Source organism: Anopheles cruzii, chromosome 3 (genome assembly GCF_943734635.1).
Source record: "Anopheles cruzii chromosome 3, idAnoCruzAS_RS32_06, whole genome shotgun sequence".
NCBI lineage: Eukaryota > Metazoa > Arthropoda > Insecta > Diptera > Culicidae > Anopheles > Anopheles cruzii.
This window is the reverse complement of record NC_069145.1, coordinates 65019883-65044852: the sequence shown is the minus strand read 5'-3', so window position 1 is coordinate 65044852 and position 24970 is coordinate 65019883. Positions and strand designations below refer to the sequence as shown.

At 48.9% G+C, this 24970-nt stretch overlaps 2 protein-coding genes across 3 annotated transcripts in view; one reads left to right on the top strand and one right to left on the bottom strand.

Moving 5' to 3' along the window:
• LOC128275541 (mucin-5AC) overlaps window positions 1-3651 on the top strand; it is a 79893-nt gene extending 76242 nt beyond the window's left edge. Inside the window, exon 17 of the mRNA XM_053014083.1 lies at window positions 1504-3651. Coding sequence (XP_052870043.1) covers window positions 1504-1628 — 125 coding nt within the window. The 3' untranslated portion in view covers window positions 1629-3651. The remainder of the gene's footprint in view (window positions 1-1503) is intronic.
• A 2676-nt stretch (window positions 3652-6327) lies between these two features.
• LOC128274985 (profilin) lies at window positions 6328-23900 on the bottom strand. Of its 2 annotated transcripts, none has more exons than XM_053013349.1 (4): window positions 23751-23900; window positions 22094-22326; window positions 9659-9830; window positions 6328-8007 (listed from the first exon to the last, which is right to left on the bottom strand). In XM_053013349.1, exons 2-4 carry the CDS (start codon window positions 22202-22204, stop codon window positions 7910-7912), a joined length of 381 nt encoding a protein of 126 aa, XP_052869309.1. In that variant the 5' UTR covers window positions 22205-22326; window positions 23751-23900; the 3' UTR covers window positions 6328-7909. The 2 variants fall into 2 exon arrangements, with proteins under 2 accessions (XP_052869309.1, XP_052869310.1); XM_053013350.1 differs by lacking the exon at window positions 23751-23900 and adding an exon at window positions 22684-22765.
• Between the last annotated feature and the right edge of the window lie 1070 nt (window positions 23901-24970).

Genomic DNA, 24970 nt, shown 5'->3' with positions numbered 1-24970 from the left:
GATTTTTGTGTCTGGTGCATTTCCGGAATCGGAGTGAATTTTGATTCGAAATTATTTATTTGCCTTTAGCACCGGGAAAAGTTTCCCCGTGTAACGGGTTACCATACGCCGACACGGATGGGCGGCTAATGGATGTATTGGGGACGACTGTTTGTGGCTGCACCGAATGATTGTAACTGGATTGGGCAGCGGCGCTGTGAGTCATGATATTTTCTTCATTCAAACATTTTCATCTCCAAATGGCTCGGTCAATTTAGCGTCCTCCCCCCCGCGAAGACTAAGGCAAGGAACACTCATCCAAATGACAAGAGTTAGCCGGGTTCTTGGAGTTCATGACACAGCACATCATGCTGCGAATCAAGGGTAAGCCCGGTACAAAACATTGCCTAACTTCAGGCGTTGGGTGCTGCGTGCTGCCCACATGTAGGCAATCCGCACTTTTCACTAATTATGCTCCCCTTTTACAATTGAAAATTCTTCGATAGACCAGACCACGGATGAGTTTACCCATTTCTCGCACCCGGACAGTGTTCTTTGCCGAGTCGGGTCAAGAATTCGGCAACACTCCGCGCATGCTCGTCTTCTATTTCGCTTCCCACCGGCACGCAGGCCACTGCAGCAACAGCATCCCTCCTTCCCAGGGGCCCTGCTGGAATGCCTCTCTGACTCGACGAACCGAATCGACTCGTGTTTTGAATACAGAACACGAATTGCTGCAAACTGCGGGGAAAGAAAATTAATATTAAGAACGAACTGTCTGAAGGAAACGGCCTAGAAACGTGCCACACCCGACCGGTCCACGTCACATTGCGACACTATCGGTGTTCGAATCGGAATAGGAACGGAAAAATGTGACGGGGTCCTTTGGGAACGCTCCGTGCCCTTGCCGGTGATTGATGATGATCCGCTTCCGGTGGCGCAGGCAGGAGTAGCGGGCACTCCGAACAGGCCGGGGGTCCGATTTTCTTCACCCAGGTTCTTTTCCATTTCCGTCATCCATAATCCGGCATAATGTGTCGCTTGACGCGCTGAATGGCGAAGAGGAAATTGGAGCACCACTACGGTGCCATTGCATCATATTGGCGACACTGGACAATGTTTGTGCATGCTATGTGGCCGGAGCCGGAGCGGGACACACGTGTCAGGTGCTTCAAGGCTGGATGTGATTGTCACACCTCCGTGCCACGTTAAACGTGCCTTCGATCGACGGGATGACTTGCCCGATCGGCGCTCCGGTTGATCTACGTGAGACCATGCCTTTCATCCGACACCAGCCGTATCAGCTGTTCTTTGTGCTTCATGGTGCTGTTGACGTTCTTTCAGCCCTCGTCCGATTCCATATGCTGCGTTAATATCTCTCCGAACCCGAACTCCCAATTATATATTGCTTCGATTTGTGGACGTTGACTCCTTGACTCTTTCCATCAGTGTTTCCTCTTCTGTGTTGAAAAAATATTATTAATTCCAACTGTTCCAATCCACACACACACTCTTCCATTGCAGGGGCCGATTCGCGCAACTTTCCGCAACCATCATCGCAACACACGACCCCCACGACGCAGAAGAAGAAGGGTTTCTTCAAGAGCTTCTGGAAAAAGTCCCGCCACTACTCGCTCGAGAAGCAGTAAGCAGCGAGAGCCGGTCGGTCCGGTCGCAGCCTGTGGGCGTCCGAATGGCCTAATGCGCGAGTGGAGCAGCCGAGCGCAAAGAAGCGCAACCGCGGGGAACCGGGGCTAGGTTCGCACACAAAATAATCTCTGCCCAATTATTTAGCCCCCCGGCCGGGGCCGGCAGCAGCAGCAGGCAACCGTCCGGTGAAGGCAGACAATATCTAGAAGGCTACCGGCGCTGCGGACGCCACTGGAACTTCGAGTCCGACACTGTACCGGGCTAGGGGCAACCCGGTCGGTAGGCAAATTTGGGGAAAAGTCTGCCGAAATGAGCGAATCCCCACGCGTACAGCAGTAACAGGAGAACATCAAAAAGGGTCACACAAAAAAAATTGGAAACAATTTTAAGGAATCTACAAACCCACAGAAGTCAGAAGCCCAAGACGGTCGGTTTTTTTACAGGGCGAAAGATGTGAAAAGTTCCATACCCCGTTCCCGGACCTGTTATCATTAGACCCGGGCGAACCATCATTAACCATCCTTCCTCTGAGCTTAGAACAACACATACAGCTGCCGTGTTTTTTTTTCGAAGGAAACCGCATCGCAGTTGATTTCGTCAAGCGGACGGATAAAGAAGTTCAGCAATCTCTTTTTTCTGTCTGAAGTTTTCCCGTCAGGCAATTATTTTGTGTTTTTTTGTGTCGTAAGAACCCTCTACAAGATGAAACGAAAACCGAATTGAAAAGCTCAATCGAAACGAAACCACAAACACCCGGAAAACCATTTAGAGTAGGAACGTGACACACGAAACACGGAAAGTTTGGCAAAAGGCAGACATTTGACAAGGTGATAGACAAGCGCGCTGATGAGGCAGACGAAGCAGCAGCAGCAGTAGGCGGTGCGCGATTAGTTTGAACGAGATATTTCTTCTCTCCCAATTTGGTGTTGTGCGCTATGATGTAGGCAGGACGAAAACGGAGGACGAAAACACAATGAAAAAGTAATCAGAAAAGTGGAAATAGAAAAAGGCGTAACTCCCTTCCGCCAGTGTCCCCCACGCCGCGGAAAGGGTTAATCGCTGGGGACGCCGGACCCGAACCCTTCGAACAGCGGGTCACAGCGCACAGGTTAGATAAGTTTGTAAGTTGTTGTAGGCAAATTCTGTAACGGAGTGTGTGTGTTAGAGGCGTGTACGGGCAAGACTTGCGTGCGTTCCCCTCTGTCTATCTCTTTCTTTCGTTTTTCCTTCTTTTTTATTCTTTTTTATTTCCTTCTTCCCATTACTTTCTTTTTGTTTCATGTAATCGATTTCTATTGTTACTTTTTTGATTTATTTTTGTTTTGTTGGAACCACTCGTTAAGAGATCTGCGTTTTTCTGCGTTTTTGTTGTTCTGTCCACTGGTTATTTAAACGTGCTTTTGTGTGTGTGTTATATTATGTGTTGTAACCGATAGGCTGTTTAAATTGTGTTAAGTACGCGCTGTTAACGCGGATGCTCCTACTGTAGTTTAGTTTAGTTATTGTTTCACTCCCTTCTGTAGCGACCTCGAGCAGAGAAAGTTTCTTCCAGTTCCCCACTTTGGGTTTTTTGTTTTGTAAAATAGTCAGTGTCAGAGTTATGTTTTTGAACCGTTCCATTCGCGGACGCCCCCCCTAAACCTACACACTAATACCCCCCTTCTAATCTTTAACGTAAGTCGAAGCAAAAAAAATGCGCAAAGTAAAAGACGCCAAAAAACGGCAAGGGAAATGCTATTGCACTTCAAATTCTCTGGCTGGGGCCCAGGCCCAGGTCGCAGGTGTCTAGTGTAGGGGAAACCTAACCGCTTTCACGCGATGGCCGCGAAACTAACAGGAAAAAATCAACTCAATTCGATAACAGGGCAAACGAAACACGGACGGACGGGCGCGAAGTGCCGCTCGCTGGACTCAGAACTGGACAGCAAACAATCCGATAAACCCCTATGCGGAATCCTGCTAAACCAACTCATTCTCACTTTGCATACCACAAGCCCAGGCCAACCCCTCTCAAGGCAACAAAACTGTATCTCAGATTTTGCTTACATTTGTATCGAAAGTTAGCATAAATAAAAATCACAACTAGTACTCAGAAGAGCGCCCGCGTTTTGTTGTATCACTCGCTCTGCGGCAATCCGAAAGACCGAACTCCGATTCCGATCGGGAGTCGCTGCGTTCTGGTCTGCTAATTAATCCTTTTTGAGGCCGATGCCAAGTCTAATTAGCAAAAGGTCCCCCAGGGGGGATTGACTACGAAAATTCTCCGAAATCTGACTAGGGTACTCGGGTAAGTAATCCTTCGATTCCGAAGGCATCCTTCTCGGTTCGCGGTGGTTCCCTAGAGGACCGGCGCATCATTATCATCATCATCAATCGAGGCAGATTTTCGCAGATTAAGATGACAGTTCTCGATAAAGGTAAGTCGGCCGCCGATTCGCGTCGAAGTACTTTTCAGTTTCGACGGGGGAACAACAAAAAACAGGGTCCAGGATTACTATGTTCGCCTCTTCGCGCGTGAAGCACTTTGGCGGATAGAACATCATTCGTTTGCATTCGGTTCGCCAAATTAGCCCGCCGCAATTTCCATACCGCGCCTCCGATCGTGGACCATTTTCTCAATTGGCAGCAGCATGATGAACACTTTCGACGCGCGCGCGAAAGAGAGCGGAGCGCGCGGAAAGAACATTAAAGCTCTGACGCGTCGGACGCGTGTAAACTATACAATCAATATTCCGATGGAGCCGTTTCCGGTCAGTGCGCGAACGAGAGAACGCGCCCGGGGCCAACGAGCATCGATCGTGGCGCGGTTTTGCTAGGCGCCATCCGGGAAGCCAGAAAATCCAAAAAGAAGAGTGCTCCTCCGATGACGCTCGGGTGTGAGTTTCCGCGATCAACTGCTGCTAAGAGAGTCTCGAAGACGCTTCGATAATTAAATAAACGTTAAATTTTTCTGATTACACAATATTGAGTTCGACTTGTGACGCGAAAGAAATGGTATTTCGGGCGCACGAAGTGCGAAAATTTGATTAGAACGCGACGGCGGGCGAGACCCGCGATAAGTCAATTTTTATGACATGCAAGCAGTGCGCGCTCATCCTTCTTATCAGAGAGTCTTTATCTTTGCCGACATCCATATCCTCTTATCGCGTCGTCGCGTTAACTTTATGCGATTCCGTGTTCCCCGTTTGCAGCGCGTTATTTCTTCGCCCGAAAGAGGGGTTCGCCCCAGATCGATCTAACGCCACTTAAACACACGCCCGCCGCGAAGATCCGCGCACCGGCGGTTCAAACGTCGAACAACTGCTTCGAGCCACGTGGCAGCGGCGGATGGCCGAACCTGACCGAGCAAATTGCCGAAAACACACAAATCTCACCGCAACCGGCAAATATGTCCGCAAAATACCAGGCAAGCAGACCAGGCAAAGAGGGCGCGCAAAATCGCACTGCGAGCAGCGGATTCGTGCGGTGCGTGAGCGACAGAGAGCGCAGCCGAATGAGAGAGAGAGCCGACCCCGTGGGGCGATCGAACGCCGCCGCCGAGCCGATCGGGTTAAGGCCCGAGCACCACGGGACGGGACGCGCTACCTGCCGAACTTGGATTTGGATGGTCGCCTAGTGTTTTGGCTCACTCACGCCGCCCGTTCGCTTCGGGGCGGATTTTCTCGATTCCGGAACCGTGTTCTTGTGATTCGATTATGGAGCCGAATGCGGTCCGATATGTTGTGGTTCGAACATTATTCTTAACGTAGCAACCACAGGGATTTCTTTCTTGGATTTTGTGTGGCAACCACCGGAAATGTCTGCAAATTTTCTTCCCCGCAGCCTCATAGTATGCTGAGAGTTAACTTCCGAACTGTTTCGTTTGAAAATAGGGCGGACACCTATTCCGATATCCAAGAAGGCGTCGACCGTGTAACCGTTTGGTTGGCGAAATGTCCCTTACCGTCCGGAAGGGTGCACAAACCTTTTGTTCATTCCTTTCTTTCCATAAATTGAACACATTACACGCGGCATCGGTTTTGTTTCTTTGTAGGTTCTTTATTTTCTTCCGTGCTTTCAATTCGATAGTTTTCACATTTCACGTTTTTCGCTCTGCTGGCATGTTTTTCTTGTGCAATCAATGTGTGTAGTTAGTTCGGTTCGCACGTTTTTGCTTATCTCTGCTTATCGTGTAATATCGTTTTGTTAGTTTGCTGCTGTGCCATTCGCACACACCCTAATATGCTCCGGGGGCCGCCGCCGCCCCTTCTTGCTACTTGTGTTTGCTCCACGCAACGTATCACTCAGTTTTTATCTCGACCGTATCATCGATCCCCTACGATACAACGGAGGGCGGGCGGCTTCAACAACCAAACCGCGATAGCGACCCCGCGACCAACATGGTGTTCGGTTTTTTCGTTCGTTAGCACAATGTATATGTGAGGTTAGTCCGAGTTTATGAGGTGTTCTTATTTTGTTCCTGTTCCATCTATTCCTTATCGATTGGTGAGCGTTGGGGCGTGTAGTAAAAAATCCTACCCCTCTTAGGAAACCCGACTGCGATGCGGTGTGTCTCAGGAAAAACGGGCCACAGTATGGACCACTCTGTAGCGATGCATCTGATCTCCCCTCCCTCTGAGCTCGAGAACCTACCTTTTCCGGTCAGTGATTTCAAGCACAACCAAAAAACAAGAAGATGGTTATTCAGTGTAGTTGTTTTGCTGTTGTTTTATGTTTTCTCCTTTATTCGTTTAGCCACATTTTACACACCATTTAGGCAAAAAAAGACAAAATATGTAAGCTTACACAGTATTATCAATAGTTTTTTTTTGTTTTATTATTAATTTCCTTCTTCCCGTCCGCTGCTGCTGCTGCACGCGCGCGCGGGTCACTCGGCCAGCCGACAGGTTGGCTTCGCGGCTGGCTCCTTACTACTACGACCGACCCCACCACCCACCACGCGCGGGAGTTCTTCTAATGTTTCTCTCGGTTTTTCTCTCCCCGTCGACAACCTCGTGTTCTGCGCGCGCCTCTTTCGTGTAATCCCCTGCCTGCCCCCGATACTACGTCAATTTCAGTCTCGCGTCCGTCCGTGTGTCCTGAGTGTCACGCGTCATATGCTTACGTCCTGCTGCTGCTGCTGCGGTATGTGGTGTCTATGCGTTCCTTACGTTCTTGTGCTCTTTCCTGTTCGCCCGTTTCTTTGCGGCTCATTTTGCGCGAAATCTTCGCCTTTTACTACTTCTGCTCCTGCTCTAATCTTCCCCCCTCTGGTAGCTGTGTGTCCTGGTGCCTCCACCGTCTGTCAGAGCAAGAATACACACAGGTCGTACGTTACCTCTTCCGACAGCTTCCTGCCTTTTTCTGGGGGCGGCTGGTGTTTTGCTAGTGTATAGAAAGGCAAAAAGAGAGATAGAGAGAGAGAGGTCGAGAGCGAGGAATTGGAATCGGTTGGGTGGATGATGTTCCAAAATGCCCCGCTGAATCCCTGGCGAGACAGCATAAAGCTGCACACAGAACGCACTCGCGATAACTCCAAACACAGTCAGCCAGCAAGAGAAGAGGAAGGAACAGAGTGCTGTGTGGCGCACATGACATTCGATGCACCCGCACACTCACACACACTCTCTGCTGGCCGGAGTTCCAGGTGTTGTTGTAGTTCTTTCCTTCGATAGAGTTCGGTTCGACTTGTTCAATTGATTCATTCACCAAGCACAGTGAGTGTTGGTTTCCATCTGTTGTTTTAGATCTTCTTCCTCTTTAGCTTACACTTCTCCTTTATTCAAGTGTGTTTAAATTATAAAAAAGCTGTATGAAAGTATCTGTTCCGTTGTTGTTTTCCTTCTTCTGTTTTCGCTGTTTGTTTCTGTCTCACACGCCACCGAATCTTTCTCTCTTTCTCTTCTTGTGTGTCTCTCCGTTTCTCTCTCTCTCTCTCTGTCTCTCTGTTTCTCTTTCTTTATTTACTTGTTTTTCTTTTCACTTTTTTCCTTTCGGCTGATCATGTGTTGAAGCAAATCAACCAGCCCCTGTCCTCCTCTCATCGCTTTGCAGGACACGACCCTGTGTGCTTAGCTCGCGCGGACAACGGCACCACACTAGCGGCGGCGGGCGGCTTCTTCCGCCCGTGCGTGCCCCTCCCGTCGTCACTAATGCTCCCCTCCGCCACCATCTCCGTCCCCCTTAGTTCTCATCCGTTATGCTGCTGCTGCTGCTGCTGCTGCTGCTACTCCCCTCAGCCTTCTTCCTCCTCCTGCCTGCTTCTTCCTCCACCGTCGCACTAGAACATTTCTATTTCCTTCTAATAACCACAGGTAATTAGATAATCTCCCAACTTTTCTACTATGGATGCCGCCTGTTGCGGCTGCACGGGTTCCTCGTAGATCGATACTATAACAGCTGCATTGGGGCCGAAGGAGCACGCAACATCCCCCATGATATGATGATCCGGGGAGAGTAGTGTCCGAACGAACGAAGGGAGCGCACGCCGCATTCCCCAATTCCAAGTGGCGAAGATCCACGCCAGGCCGGGGAACAGCAGAAGAAGAACGTGGGAAGGCAGGAACGTGCGCGCGGGCCGGGAAAAAGTAAATGGAAAGAAAAGGGATAAAAAGAAAAAGAAAAGAAAAATCACCGTTATGAAAAGTTGCTTAGCTCTGGAAATGAAAAACCGATAGCGATCGCGAGCCGATCGCCATCGATTCCCACTGCTGATCGAACGAGAAACCTACAACAAATCAACACACAAAACCCGGCGGCTCTCTGTAGGGAGGGAAGGAAAAAGAAAAGCTAACAACCCAACGGCCACACCACCACGGCGGCCGCGGCTACCATAAATAGCTCTCCGCTTTTGGAGCCAGCGAAGGAGTAGTAACTTTGCCCCGTGTGTGTGATGATAAACGCGATCCGGATGGCTCTGGCCAAGCGCCCAGCCCAGCCCAGCCAGTCCCGGCCAGGGCAGAGTGTCGATTTCTCATCATCATCATCATTCCACAAAAAGCAACAAATAAATGCGCAACTCCCTTCGTTTCCTGTCCCGCGCCCCGCTAACTAAACGCGAGCCGCGGGGAAAACGGAACCGGTTCCGTGAGGCGACGCGGAGGACGCAGGGAAAGCATATCTATTTGCTGTGGCCATTTAGAGCTCCGCCAACAGTACACACCACGCGGCGAGAGCGATGCTGCAGCATAATAAGAACACAGTTACAGCCGCCGTCGCACGCAGAAAGAACGTCCGCGAAGGAGCGCCAACGCATCTACAATTAAACAGAAAGCCACCACCTGTTGCAAAAAAAGTGGTCACTCGGCTCATTGCCGTGTGGACGACACTTGTTGGGTCGTGGTGGTGTTCCCTTTTTTGGTAATATCCGTATCCGTGATATGATCGGAATGAACATTCCACCGTAAGCTGGCCAGACCAGAGAACGTACAGAACACAGTTGCTAACGATGATTCTGTGATGGAATCGACTTTATATGCTGAAGAGATACTAATGTAACATAGGTTTAGATGCGTTTCAGGACCGACGCGGGGAGATGCCACCAGAAGGCACCCATCATCATTGAGGCCGCTACACTACGGGCCTTACTCCGATAATATTCTGCCATGTCGGCAATCATCCATTAGCAGCTATCAAGCGCTGCTGTTGGCACAACCATCAAACCGCTGTGCCGTCGACGAGCCGCCAGAGAGCATTGGCGCGCCCTTATCTAAAGGACGGATTATCTGTTTAGTATCTGTTTTTGTGTAAATACCCCTCTAGCTATTGGGGCCAAGTTTCTAGCAATGTTAGACTTATTTCCAAACGTGTAGCCACCACAAGAGAGGCGTACACATTTCGATAATATTCTAATAAGGTTCACTCTTCGCATCCATCGTGTAGGTCGCTCCAACGATGGACGGACTGGTTGGGTCGGTTCTACTATGAATGCGTGAAAGTATGCTCTGCTGATTAAAATTGGATCCCGTCTCCGTTCGATGTGTGTGATGTTGCGGCTGCCAGGTTTTGCGGTCGCTGTTCGATCCAATCCCGGGGAGTCCCGCATACGTACCCTGTTGTGTCTTCATGCAGTGTACCCCCGTCTTGCCCAGTTTGGCACGGATCACTCGGTCGGTACCGGAGAGGTAAATGTAACGCTGGCCAGCTAGTGTCACGCCGCCGGATGTGAGCAGTTCGGTTTTGTCGAAGCCCTGTACTATTTTGGCCAGCTCCTCTTTCGATACCTGCGCGAGAGAACGAAAAGAGTGAAAAAACATGTTATTATTATGAAAATGTTGATGTTCTGAAAAAAACATTAAGCTTAAGGTTAAAGCGAAACCGCACCGCGCCCCAAGTATTTAAACATCCTACGAGAGCACCCAAAAGGGGGTAGCGACAGATGACAACCAACTGACAGACGCTGACACTGAGAGAACGAACACTCACAATCAAAGCAACCCAGAAAAATGAACGAAAGCGAAAGTGCTGATCGGCCGCCGGCTTTAGCGGCACACACACGCGGTGTGTGCACTGAGTTGTGAATGTCATTCAATGTTTGGCCTACTTCTGGCTCCGGCTGTGCCTCGCCTCAAGTAATCGGCTCGAAACCGACCGTCAAGGATACTGGTGCTTGGAATTTTTGGCTTCCTCCCAGGAATTGCGTTCGTTCCGAAGGTAAGCGATCCCCGATTCCAAACACGAGACGACCACGAAACGAAAAAGAACGACAATTGAACGCATCCCTGGTTTTACGTCTGTGCCACAATCAACTTCCATAGCACTCAACTCAACAATTGGCGTTTTAAAATTAAACGTGGAATTGAAGAAAACATTCTTCGCTCGAAGAAGCACACCACAAGTAGCAGCAGGGCAGAAACTCACTCACCTTGGGGATCACCGCCCCGCGGGGCGCGCGCGAACCAAATTAGGATTGACATAGTTTTTATAAATAGCACAACGATTCAAAAAAAAAATACAACCTCCGCCCAAGAGGAGTCAGTGCGCGAAAAGCCGCGTAGTGTTAAGAGCAGCATACCCCACTCAAAAAGACACAATACGGGGTTTGATTGTCAATGGCAACTTTGATCGAACAAAACTGTCTTTCTTCTAGGTGCTGGTTTGGCGAAAAATTATTCGACCATAAAAAACACGTGAGTTTGATGGGACCAATCATCGATTAAAATGTCCAGATAATCGCCGCCGCAGCAGCAATAGATCGTGATCGTGAAAATTATACGGATGACATCACGGCGATCGTGTGTACCAACCAACCCACCTTCTTACCTTACCTTCTCCCGGTTGCGTTTCCAAGCAACGCATAAATTATAAACAAAGCCCCATCATCAAGGGCAACACGACGAGAGTTTCGTCAGCGTAGTCGATAGACGAAAGGTTGAAATTATAGACTTCCACAACAACCCAACGAAATTAAACAAAAACGAAAAGCACGAACGGTAATGAAGGAAATGTTATTTTTAACACAATCTGAGCGCCGTTTGTTACGCACTAGAAACGCATGTTTCTACTAATCTTCCGAGAAGCGGCAGCAGAAGTATCTGCAAAATCGAGAGCAAATAGCATAGCCATCCTAGCAAGCGTAGTTTCTTCATTCATTGGTCACGCGCATCGGAATCAAGGTCGGGGTTTGGAAGCTACTAACTAAATATAGAGATTTATATTACTTCAGATTCCACGCAGAGAAATTCTTCCCCAAATCGACGCGTGTTCCATGGGTCCAAAAAAGTGAATTTCTTCGGAAAGAAGGCATGCCAAGGGACCCACAGCACGCAGATAATCCTTACTTTACCATCATGATCACGTACACGCATCATCGTCAGTAGCCGGGATACCGGTGACAGTGAGGCTCAACTGTCTGTGTACGCTACACTCTCGGCCAGAGGGTCGCCGACGGCGTAACGACCACGACTCCAAAAGTCTGGGGCGACCATTCGTCGGAGGTCGTCAGAGGACACACGCGAACAACAGCGCACCAAAAGAAACAGTCTCGATGATGATGGGCTTCAATCAAGCTCCAAAAAATCCCAGCACCAAGCGAACACGTCGCAGCTTCGTTACGTGAAAATAAAATCATTTGATTGGGTTACCCGCGACCGAATATGGCCGCCGTCAGATGGCCGATGATCGTATAGGTTGGTGTCCCTCCGATCACCAAACCAATGTTGGGAGAGTGCGTCGGGCGCACTGTTTCGGGATTTTATGTACCAATGCGGGGGGATTCTGTGTGGGGTTCCGGGGCGTTATATGCTAATAACTTTCTCCTCATTCTCCATTCATACAAGGCCGGGTGGTGCCTTCCTGATTGGACTCTGGGGGGGATTGGTGATACGAATCACTCGCCTGTCTTTTTTTCTACTTCCACTTTCATCGACTCTTTCTCTCGTCGTCAGAAAAAGTAATTTTTTAAACCAGTTATGCTTCCGAAATGGAATAAAATCATACCGGACATTATAGTGTCGGTGGTCATCGAAAACACTTTTGTGAGTAACGAAAATTGAAAGTAAAACTATCCACTTTTGGGGTAGAGAGCTACTTTTCATTAGTTCTACTGCATTCCCCGCCTTGCAACACGGTGGTGGTGTATTTGCTTACCATCTAGACACGTTGAGGTCGAACCGCGCAGTCCATAACAAGACGCGAGGAGAGTAACAACTTCTCACGCCCCGTTGGTGGCCGCCGGGCGCTAAGATCGACCACCGGAGCTATGACGCGGCCTTAGACCGCGCGACTCACTCTACTCTCCCCTGTCGACACAGAATCTTAATGTCTATATATAGCATTCTACGATCCGGTCCTCGAGAGAGTATGGAGCACCGTACCGTCGTCGTTGGAGGCCCCCCCAGCAGCAACTATCGGGCGTTGAAGAAAAAACGTTCTCCGACTGAACATAACCTACGACATCGGCACGATGATGGGTGGACGACGACGACGACGACGGCGGACCAAATAGGATTTAAATACCCCAGCCACAGACACACATCTCTTTTGGACAGCGCGCGCGCGTCGCCACCGCATCGTGACGTTGATGATGGTGGGTTGAATCATCACGCGGTGGCGACGACGTCGACCGGCTCCTTCGCTGCCCAAATGAGGCCATAATAACTTGTGACTGGCCACGAGCAAAACGTGTTCCCCCAGGTCGGTGCTGCGCGCGCAACTGGAGCCGCACAAGTTTTACCTTTTAAGTAGATAATTTTTCTTGCGGAGCCACATTCCCCGGGTGATTTTCTTCGCGGTCCGGCCCGGGGCTGGCTCTGGCCATCTATCAGCGGGGAGGTGTGATGACAAATCACTGATTCTGCCGCGAAGACGGTACCAGTTTTACACGCGTTCGCGAGTCGTTTGTCTTTGAGAAGATCACCAAAGCCATCACCGATAATTATTGGCTATTCGGGTGGAAAGTGGATCAAGAAGTTGCGTGCAGATCGTCGTCTAATTTCACGCCAAACGAAAGTCGAGGGTGAAGGTCATGCACGATTCAACGGAGAAAACTCGCGAGTCGCGAGTAATCCGAAACAAACTTCAGCAAAAATAGCTCTCGCTGCGTTCGAAGTACCAGTTCAGTTCCCGTCGAAAGCGATTGGCTGCGTCCCCGTCTAAAATGGGATAATGATTTCGTCTATCTACGGCATGCGAGTCGGAATGCCATCGGCATACCATTCCTTATACGTAGCGAGGGCCCCAATCTTTTCTTTTCGCACCATTCCCACCAACCAACCAGCGGAAGAGGTGGTTTCACTTTTTCTTAGTTTTCGCCCAAAGCGATAGAGCTTATATGAAGTTCTCCAACTACACTCTTACTCAACTTAAGCCAACAATCGGACATATGGCATAAAAAATGGCTGTGGCTTAGTGAATTGTTGCGCCGGTTTACTAAACATTTATGCCGGAGACCATTGGAGCATCCAAAATCTTCTTCCTCGTCTCACCATGCGGCGGGGGCCAACTTTCGTAAGGATCGCAGGCGCACAAATCGGACCGGAACCGTTCGGGGGATTCGCAAAACCCATCTCGCTCTCTCGCTCTGTGGCATTTTAAGGGGCGCCGCACTCTGTGGACACGCGGCACAATCCTTTTCCCCGGTTTTACAACTCAGTTTTGCGCAGCCGAAAAGAAGTGTGGACGGTGAGGGGAACCGGCGAGAGGAACACCGTCCATGACCGTGTGGCAGGGCCGACGGTCTATCTCTTCTTCACCGGGCGTTCCGGGCAATTAACTTCGATTTGGGCCACCGCTTTTCGGTCGAGTTTTCGTTTCTTCACATCGTTTTTTTCCTCCTAGTGTCGCGCGAAATATCATCCACCAGCCGACAGTATCACATGCGGCATGCGGCGATGCGCTTTCGCTACGATACCTGCTGACCACCCAAAGCCCCCCCCCCGTCTGAAACATTATCATCACGAGCCACTAATTTTTTGTCGCACGCGGAATGTGTATGTTTCCGCTTTCTTCACCTTCCGGACATCGTGACCAGCTCCTAAATTTACATAACATTTTTTTGGTCTTCTCTTGGGGTGGCTCCGATACCGTCGGTCGGTAGATAGGGTCTCGAACAACGCCACAGGAATTCACGCACGATCATCAAACAGAACACATGTCATGTCCGCGCGAGAGCGGGCGCGATACGACGCGTTTTGTTTGTTTTCCCATCGTGTGCAGTTTACTGCTTTACGATGCAGAGAGGTCTAGTTGCAAGTCCCTTAATGGCCCCCCGTAACAAACTAGACATCATTTAAACATCCTATTAACGGCACCGGTGGTGCTGCCCCCCATTTCTTACCCAGAGTAAACACACGCACATACGATAGCAGACCAGCTGGCCAGCGTTCTCCTCTTCCGGTCGCAGTTAATGGGCCTCCCTCTTCCCTCTCTCTCTCGCTCTGTCGCACAACATAAGCTAAAGTATCGCTTCCTTTCTACATTCCGGACGGCGGTAGCAGCAGCTGATAGGCATTAAAAGGCTGCTTTTCCACCATTTAATCAATTATCACGTCATTAGCCCAAGAGCGGGGAGCTTGGTGGTGGTGATGGTGGAGGAGAGCAGGAAAGAAGCTAACCGGACCCGCTGCCCAACCCAATAACAGAGCTAGAAGTCCACTGGACCCACACATAGGTTGGCGCGCGAAAAGCTGGCGATGATTGGCATGACGAAATCGGTCTGTTTTCCGAACCATTAGAGCCGTGCGGCTCTCGGGTCTGAGTCGGTGTCTGTGGTCAGCTGCCGCCGCCGCCGTCTGCCTATTACCTGTAGTCATCCAACCATCGGACCGCTCACGAGAGCCAGCCAGCCAACAGAATGGCCAGCGAAAGCCTTAAAAAGGCTTAGGAAAGTGAAAGAAAAGATCGTGTGTCGGGGCACCAACGAGAGAGCTCGGTCTGCCGCCGACAGTGCCCGGCCAAACACGCCAACACGAGTCGAAGAAGTCGCTGAGAGGACCACCAGTGGACCGGTTGAAGAGAACCGTAGAAAATTACTTCGTGTTATGTGTTATCCGTTATCTTAAAAGCCTCGAGAAGCAGGGCTAGACGGTAAAGGCAGGCGTTCTATGACCATTAAGAAACTGAAAAAATATCTGGAAAATACTAGAACAACTAAAGAGTTATCCCCCAAAAGTTGGAAACAAAAGCAAATCTTCATTACACCCAACATTGTGTCGAACATTAAATTAAAATGCTGGGCCTGCTAGAATGTTAAGCATCGACGTGTCTGCGGACGTGCTCCATCGTCAAAGCCAACTTTGTGGACTTGCACCAACGCCAAGAAGAAACTGTCAAAATCACACGTAACCGCCAACAATCCGGAAACGGAGGCCCATTTTGTGTATAAGATTGCGAACCTCTATGCGGAGAATATTGAATGTCCTTTCTCTTTTTACACTAATCGTGGATAACACACGATTCACGTGAGACGAGTTTTAGTAGTCATTCTCGAAAGACAGTCCTGAATCATCCCTGAGTCATGATGCTTCACCATCTTCACCCGAGACAGGCAAACTAATCGATTTATTGAGGCGGACCTTCTCGTTTCCGATGAGATCCAAAGTCGGCCCCGGCGACGAACGATGACTAATCGGAAGTCCGTCTTGTGCATCTCTCGGAATCCGTCGTCACCCATATCCATTACGTCATGCAAACGCTTTTAGGACGGCTTCGTCACGCTCTTCTCACGGGCTTAGAAGTCTTAATCCGCCAATCCGCCTACCTTTACAGCATATTGAGAGTATGCAGCAGCCTTTTGAGTGCGCCAACAGTGAGAGTGAAACGAAATTACCACCGCCAAAAACATTCCCATCATACACTCCACTGACGGACACGGGGTTCGTTCGCACGAGTGAGCATTTTCGGGGGAGGAATATTCTTAAAATAGCCCACCGAGCCCAACAGTACGCTAGACGCCACGCGTGCACGCAAGACACCCAGGAGAAGTAGGAAGTAAAGTTCGCGATTCGATGCGCTTCACAAGTCAGTTCGATGATCTCGCGATCTCTGATCTTGCGCGCGTGCTGCATAACGAGAGCACACACGCTTAGTCACGAAAGGAAGTGTGCACCTTCTAGGGTGACGACAGGATGTCGTCAGTACCGCCGATCGGTTGTGCGTCGGCGGCGTGCATCGGTACAGATTTAGAATGCAGAAAATGCAACATCATGCATCAGGACATCAGGGCTTTTTGGGGCTATTTGGCAGCACTGTGCGGCCTTTCCCGAACGGTTCAGTAACCTGCCTGAAAGATGATGTTATATTATTAAGTAAACCAACTTACTAGAGGGCAAAAGATACCTAAACGAATAATTGTTGGTAAACCTGATTTATCGATTCACCTTGGAGTAGAGTATTATAGATAGAAGACCTGTGCATACGTACGTCCTTTATGATCTATGTTACTTTATACGGACGTCTACCAAAACCAAAAATTAGACGACCCCGTGAGCGTGTTCCCTGTAAAAAATTGTCCATGGAACGCTCAAAACGAAACGAGTCGCATACGGTGTGGATAGCAACAATTGGGTGCAACTACTGCAACACGGGGGCACACCTACTACTGAGTGCATTGAGGAAAGGTTACGACACAGCAACATGGCACGCGGCGCACATTCAGCCCCGCAAAAACCTTGTCCCAGACACTAATGTCAATACGATCGGTCGGGCGGTCTCTCTTTTTCTCTTTCGAAGGGGGCGCCCGTGGTCGCGATTTACGTATTTTGAACGAAACGTGACCGCACGTACGCACAGTGGCCATAGGCGCCCGATGGAAAGTACAAAAATACTGTTTGTACGAATGACACTAGAATTCCTTGACCAGTCCCGGGTTTCTGGGTAGTACGCACACATCGATGCCATTTGCCATTTGTCATCCCCCGAGCAGGTTAGAAAACAACAAGCAGGATGACGCAGAGCACTACTGATGGCCACCTCCCGACACACGCGTACTGGAAGCTTCTGCAGTTCCCAGCAACCAAAACTGGTTACGAAGCCCGCGTGGTCCGGGAGTAATTATTCAACCGTTTTTATTGTGCAACCATTTTTATGTTCAGATTGATCAAGTTCATCAGCAAAAAGGCCACACGAAAGTGGACATCACGTACTCAGGCCAAATGATCCACACAGGATGTACACCAATTCCTCCTGTGCGCCGTTGTAACGAAATATGGCCCAACATTTCCATTAAAATGGCAAACACGCGACACACACTGAGGTCTGCGGGAGAACCTTCGATTGGCGCGACAAAACCCGTCAACCTTCACGCGGTGCGAAGGAGAGAGAGGCATGTGAAAATATTGCGGCTCGAGACGTTGTTCTCCGCTACATAACCCTGGGCTGTGGGCTTTTGCGACACCACGACATCATCCGCGCTGAATGTATGATTGATTATCAGAGGTTCTCTGGTGTTCAACAAAAAAAAATAAATGTCCACATCGCGCCCAGGGGTGATGGAATTTTCTAGACCCCCAATCGAAGAAGGGAAGTCTATTACACAGCTGATTGTCATTATGGGCAGAGCACACTAATAAGCACCACTGTGACTCACGACGCAGCGTTGTGCATGTTTTGGTAGGTGATAATGAAGTGGGTTGCGCTGAGACAGTCCGCCAACCCGTCTCTTTGTGTGAACGGACGCGACGCGGCACTTCAGTGTGCCATTTGTTATCGAGTGCACTTTTTGCTGCAACCGCCGCGTTCATGGTCTGGGGGGGTAGCAGCTCTATCAGCCCGCCTGTTGGGTGTGATACCATCCGTGGAGGGGCGCAGGTGGAAAAAAGATAGTGTACCTCCTCCGGGCCATTCCAGCAGTCGCATAGTTGCGCTGCTGTTGTGTGAAGCATTGTGTTACTTAATAGCGCAGGCACAGGGCTTGGTTTCTGTTTGCTTCAGCAGCCATATCCACCACCACGGCGTATGCGTCGCATTTCAATTACGCTGTGCGCACGACTGATAGTATGTACACGACGACCCCCTACTGTCTCGGCGGTCTCTCTAGCGCGGCAGTGCCTGCGATGCATAACACACCCGCAGCTGACTACCCGCCGCCCTCAAGGTGCGCGCACAACCAGTCCGACCTTGCCCAAGGGTAATTGGATTTCCTGTACTGTTTCTTACGTGGCTGAGACCTGACGACCTAAAACCAGCTGAGAGGCGTGTTGCTTCCCCCAAAACATGTGGCGTTGTCTCTGGCCGATTCCTTGTCTTCCGAACGCCGCTCCGTGCCACGACACCAAGTAAGGCGATGGTCATCGGCACTAAAATTGGTTGTAAACGTTAAGCAATCAGGGAGTCACCGTCGCCGCCACCGTCGTGACCTTAACCTACTCGCTCAGGGATCACGCCGTGCCACTTGCATTGGCCGATTGACGCTGATTTCTGTACGATTGTTTGATGACGGGGTATTCCTTTACACAATTCTTTCGATGCCTCACCGAATCACCAACTCATATGCTACAAAAACTCAAAAACAATGAACAATGAGCGGCATAGTTGTAGAATCCACAAAAAAACGAATGATGCACCACCAAAAGGGTGCAACACCCAGGGGACTCTCTCTTCGTTCACATTGAGGCTTAACCAGGGGCTTAACCAGGGGGGCTCACTTCTTTCTTGGGCCATATATCAGCGGCGGCAAATTCGATTTATTACCGAGAAAATGTGAGAAACGGATTTTTTTTTGCTCTTTTCGTTCACTAACCGCGAGGAGACCCGAAAAGTAGCAACGCGCGCTCCTCTCCCGGCCACTGATGAATGATTCATAATTTTCAATTTTCTAGTTCCCTCCGCTTCATGTTGTTGCGACCGCGGGCCTACACCTCGTTGTCGATAAGTAACCTTGATACCAAGCGACCCAAGATTGCGGCCTCTTTGAGGAGGGTGACACAGACAGACCGACCATCAGGCAAAGGGGGAATAATGTGCGCCGTGTGCCGCGTAAGTCGAACGAATCCCTAGAAAACACCGGTTGTATCCATTCGATTAAAACTTCCTATAAGGTGCCACCTCCTCTCTTCTGCGGTGGTCTCCGCGCATCATGTCTTCATACATAAAATTAAAGTTGAAGAAACAAACTAAATAGCGGAAAGTTCAACCTCCGTCCACCATTGTGGCCGGGATTATTGGTGGCGGAAGTTTTTGTTGAAATATTTATGAACCCGCGCTCTCTCCCCGGTCCGCCCGTCGCGCAACGATGATGGCCGCCCATTAATGGTCGTCGCGTCTACCAACCAAAAAGACAACCTCCTTTCGTTTTACCTTCACCTTGCGCGGGGACGAGGAAGATGAAACATATCGAACTTTGAAACGCCAGTCCGTGGGCAAGTCCCAGTCGGGTCGAGCCGAGCCAAGAGTCAAGCCTCGTGGCCCAACGTGAACTTTCTCTTTCCCCTCGATTTTTCGCTTCCGCTAACCCAAAGCGGTGCCGGTCGAATCGAACGCTACCTCTTTTTCGAATCGGACTTTTCCTCCTTCTTGACCGGGCGCGAGAGAAGGTACCACAACGAAGGCAGTTCCGGTTTCATCCATTTTGACCGTGTTTACAGATGGTTCCCCCCCAGACTGTTGGCTACTTTACACCATCACCGCGTGTGGCATGGCCTAACGTGTGCGAGGCTCTGGCCAAACTTTGTGTTTAGGGACGATAGGAAAACGCCAAAATTTGCCAACCGTGGAGGGTGCTCGCTTGCTCTCAAGAAGAATAGGTAGAAGCCCAAATCGAAAAAAACACTTTAGAGGCAAGCAGAAGATGATCGACCGGATATCAAGAGAGTTCTTCATTTCGCGCTACAACAACAGGAGAACGAGAGTCTGCACTCTTGTAGAGGCGAGAGATTCATTAGAAAACTATTTAATGGGAAGTTACGACCGTGTTCTCCGCTTGCCGCATGGTAAATTTCATTTGGGGTCGAAGCAACTTTCTTCTCTTGATTTGTGCTCTTCTTTTGTGCCGTTCTTTTGTGCTTCTTGGATCTTCAGAACGCGTTTTGTAAGAAAATTTATTCAATCTTCTCTGTCCTAACCATGTAAAGCAACGGAAGCTACATTTATATAAAATTATAGGAATTTTTATACTAGGGGAAATGGCAGGATTATCTATAGAGGTATGTTTGAAACATGAAATCCTGTATGACCCAACCAGGACAGCGGCACACATTCACGGCCATTATTGATTTTGTAAAATAAAAAACTGTATGCCCATGTAAATCAACCTTTTATCTTGCCTATGGAGACCTCCGTAACTCTGCGGGCAAGGGGCATATTGGACTGAAACAAATGGTGGAAACGAGCATGAGTCATCCGCGGGACGTCGGTTTTCCCAGGCGAACCAGAAGGGTGCGCCCCGTGCCGTGTGCCGGTTACCCCTAATAGAGCCACAATGCGCGAGCTCTGTGTATTGAAGGCAAACGACAGATTGAGGCACCGCGCGGCTGATTAATGGATGACAGCACCACCAAACCACGCCGCAGACTTGTGCGCGGTGGTGCAGCATATGTTATGTGTCGGGACCGAAGGTAACTACGAAAGTACGGACCACGTCCCATCGGCAGAGAGGATTATGAAATGATCACCAAAGCTCTGCCGAAACTGTTGCTTTCGATCTCCCCCCTTCTTCTACGACAATCGAATCAGGGAGTTCAGTGTCCCGGCCAAGGATAGGAACAAAAAAGAATTCTATGGTCTCTATCGGCGGAGAGAGTTTGAGGTACAACATGTTTGCACACGCAGCAACAGCAGTACACAGAGCATACGCATCTAGTTTTCCGGTTTCCGCTTTGCGCAACCGGCTAAAACGTGGATCGTTCATCCCCGTTCGCTTCATCGCACGTTTTGCTGACGAACGAGAACGCGAGAGAAGAGAGAGAGGAAACGAGAACGAAGTGGAAGAAAAATTCGCCGGCAATTTTTTTTATCATCTTTGCTCCGAAGAGTTACGCACACTCGCGCAATCCAATGAGCAACATTATCGCACTAATACTGCTACATTGCCACTGGTGTGTGTGTTTGCAAAACTCGCGAGAATGGAATTGCTGAGTGAGAGAATTATTGTCCGATAAAAAATGTCAATTTCTATACCCAGCTTTCCCATAACCGTTTGACATTGTATTTAACGATTTACTTACTACTTTATGAGGCAAATATTTTATACCGACGACTTGCAGTGTTTCTCCGTTCGATATCAAAAAGTAGAAACTACATGCATATGTGTGTGTCAGTGCGAGAGAGAGAGCGAGCCAAAATGCGCTCAACAGTCACTAAAGAGCACACACTCGCCGCTCAAGGTGATGAGAAGAATTTCTCGTATCATTCCGCGGAACGCCATTTTGAAAATCCGGTAAAGTGAGCCGGCAGGTTTTTCTTCTTCTCACCCGCCCGTTGTGGCGGCTGTCGGACTCTTCTTCCAATTAACACACGTTGCACGCGCTTTGCCAGACACAGGGTGTACAATACGTCCTTTAATTTAAAAAGAAGTCAAACTGACCGGAACAGTGAGCATGATTCGTAAAATGTACGTTTCAACCAATCCCTTTGTCATTCCAACTGACTCGATGGTATCTCGATTGTTGCACAGTTTGCTATGATGCAATCAGAAATGTACAGAGAAAAGCACTCGCTTTGGAGTAAAGTATCATGCACATAATTGGTAACATTCTAGTATAGGCAAAAAGAGCGTTTCGAAAAATAATCCAATCAGACGATAATTCGACGCATCATCGTCGGTCACACCCTTAACGAAAAATCTGAAGATTCCTTTTCAGCTCACTCATTGTTCCATCCGCGGCTCACTCACACTCATCTCACTGCCGCTCACTCACTCTCCGCCATTTCGCGTTCTCTCACAAAACTTTGCAGTATTCCCAATATACCAGCCGCTACTCCGACCTATTCTAGGAAGGGTAAAAGCCGGCTAATTATTATCGCCCAAAATAACGGAAAAGGTTTACTGGCGTTCGGTTATTCAAACGCCCAGGCACCGGTAGAAAAAGAACGGAACTCGGCTCACACTTACCTCGAAACCTTCCGACTTGGCCCATACACCACCATCGTGTCCAGCGATGGCCGCCTTTGACACGCACTGGGAAGCGAGAAGCTGATTGTCGACGTAATCCTGCCAGCTCATGTTTACGATTTATAAATCTCTACGATCGGGATGTGTTACTGCTCTGCTTCCTGTTTCCGGCACACTTGGCTCCGGTAACTTCCTTTTATTTATAGCTTTCGAGCTACTTCTTTCTCTATTGCCTAATCAAGCACACAACGGAGGAGAAAAAACACGAAAGGAATGGTAAAATTAATCCGGTTTCCCCCTGATAAATTAATGTCCAATAGAAAAGCGGTTCGCCCTATCCAGAAAAAATCACTTTGTGAACGCTAACGCCTTTCTGCACATCACCACGCTAATGTTTCTCGGCACTGTCCACTCGGCGGCGTTGACAGAAAAATGCCGCAAGGATACCTAGATTTCGGTCGCAACGACAGAATGCGCCGCTCTCACCAATCTACACTGGACAAATATCCTTTTTTGCCAGTGGTTCTCGACATTTTCCCTATCATTTCGTAGCAATAAAAGGTGACCCCGCAAATGTCCGACACACTCACCACCTGGAGTTGGGAGAAGGCGCTCTCACTGTAAACTAAAATGCGTGAATCTTTCTTGGCACCTAGGAACTTAACTCTGCGGTTCCGCGCAATGACAAGGATCACTCGATACTCGCTACTCACTACTACATTACTACGGCGAACACGAACACTGAGTTGCGACCATTTACCAACTCGCTTTCTTTTCTTCATCTCTCTCTCCCTCCCTCTCTTTCTCCTTTCGCTCGCACGAACACACATCGAACACGCACACGTGCAACACTCTTCTCTGGCCACTGCGGTACACACACACTGTACGGCACGGCACTGTGATGCGCATTTTTGCAGCATGCCACATAGCACACTAGCGCACAAGCGGCGCTCGGACACCTATACACACGCATTGCAACCAAACGCACACGCAGCCCTTTCGACGTCGGATTCTCTCCTCAAATTGCCAGTTTATATCTCTCGGTTCGTGCGTCGGCCGTGTTTTCTTTCTTGTTTTCTTCCTGTATTCCCGTGTGCTTCACATTTCGCCTGGCCTCCTCATCGATTTTCAGAAGAATACATTTCCAGTGCCACCGTGATTCGATGGCTTTCCGATAAACTAAGCTGCCGGGTCCAACGAAGCACTTTTCCCGATCTATAAGCAAAACTACTCGACCCCCCTAAGCCGCAACGCGAACAGTGAAACGATGGCGTACGCAGTTTTCTATTCTGCTGGTCGCTGGCGGTGCTGTTCCGGAGGTTTCACATCAAGCTCATATCGTTAGCAAACTAGATGCAAAACTCCCGGTATGATTTCTAGTCTAGCAAAAGGCACTGTCCTATATCATTCAAGAGCTTTATTCTTCTAATGACAAAGAAGTATAATCGGACAAAATCTATTCTTGAAAACTTCAAACTCGGACAAGTAAACGAATACTTATGTTTTACAGCTAGATTGCCTGTAGATCGAGATTGAAAACTTGAAAACCAACGGCAAGCTGACACGAAAGAGTTGGACTCGGGAAGTTCCCTTTGCTAGTTTAACGAAATCACGCACCACGCAATGCACTCGTTTGATGTACGGAAAGAAAATGCACCTTGCAATAGAGAATTCGCTGTACACGATGAGGCGCGCGCGTTCTGCAAAAGCTCCGAAATCTTCCAGCGAGATTACTTGCTCCTCAATGGCACAAAAGGACCGAACGGGATGAACTTCAACAGGACGACTTAAACGAATCGTCTAATTTTTATGAATGTTGTTTTTATGAATTCGATTTTTGAACCTGACTTTGAACCTTCAAACCTACTTTGATGACGAACCTGACACCCGAGTCAACCTACGAAAATCCCGAAAAAAAACGAGTCAACCCGAACAAGGAAAGGGGAGAGGGGGAAGATAGACAGCAGCGCCTACAATTGAGTGTTGAGGGCTCGAAAAGACCGGACTCGAAGCACTGTGAACTGTTGTTTATATCTTTCTTCTAGAGCTTGAAATTCACTGTGTTACCTTCTTTTACCTGTCGAATCGAAACTGAGGTGTGACCCTAGGCACGCGCGACACGACCCGTGTTACCGTTTTCCGCGAAACACGCTCACTCTGAAGCCAACTTGAAACTGGTTAAAACACTGCACAAGCCTGTTTGACAGCGGTAACATTCTGAATGCATTTTTCTGAATATGCATATTTTATCAAAATCTTGGAAATTTAGCATTTTTCATCCAAAACTTTGCAATTTTGCTTCAAATTTAGCCTTTTTCATCCAAAACTTTGCAATTTTGCTTCAAATTTAGCATTTTTCATCCAAAACTTTGCAATTTTGCTTCAAATTTAGCATTTTTCATCCAAAACTTTGCATTTCCAAAACGAAGAAAAAACAAACAAGAAGAAATCAAATTTTCGTTGAACAGCGCCACCTGGAGGCAAACGCAGTGCTATTGAATTTTTTGACAACCAATTTTGAAAGAGCCGTTGGGATTGAATAAATCCGTTTTCAAAACCAAAATAAATCTTTAATTCTTAGCCAGATGATTCGAGAGCACCAAGATGCAAAAGCACATTGCACATTCTTGCCGACATTTCTCGACATGAGCAAATCTCCGTTTCACCGTCGGTATTCTTAAGGCTATCGGAAGATGTGCGTGCGTGGAAGGTAACACAACACCGTTTGATAGCCACACTCGGTACCGCGGTAACGTGCGCAGGGCATCAGAACTAGATGATTGTCCGAATCGCTCAACTTAAACACAAATGTATATACCGATGTTGGGGATGGAACTAGTTCCCAGCACACTTAATCAAGGGGATGAAGCCTTGCCT

Excerpts from the sequence above, each read along its gene's own strand:
- LOC128274985 (XM_053013349.1), bottom strand. The coding sequence starts at position 22,204 with ATGAGCTGGCAGGATTACGTCGACAATCAGCTTCTCGCTTCCCAGTGC. Across the intron at positions 9,831-22,093 it reads CCAAGTCGGAAGGTTTCGAG|GTATCGAAAGAGGAGCTGGC; the intron begins GTAAGTGTGAGC and ends TCTCTCGCGCAG. Across the intron at positions 8,008-9,658 it reads CTGCATGAAGACACAACAGG|CTGTTATAGTATCGATCTAC; the intron begins GTACGTATGCGG and ends GCCCCAATGCAG.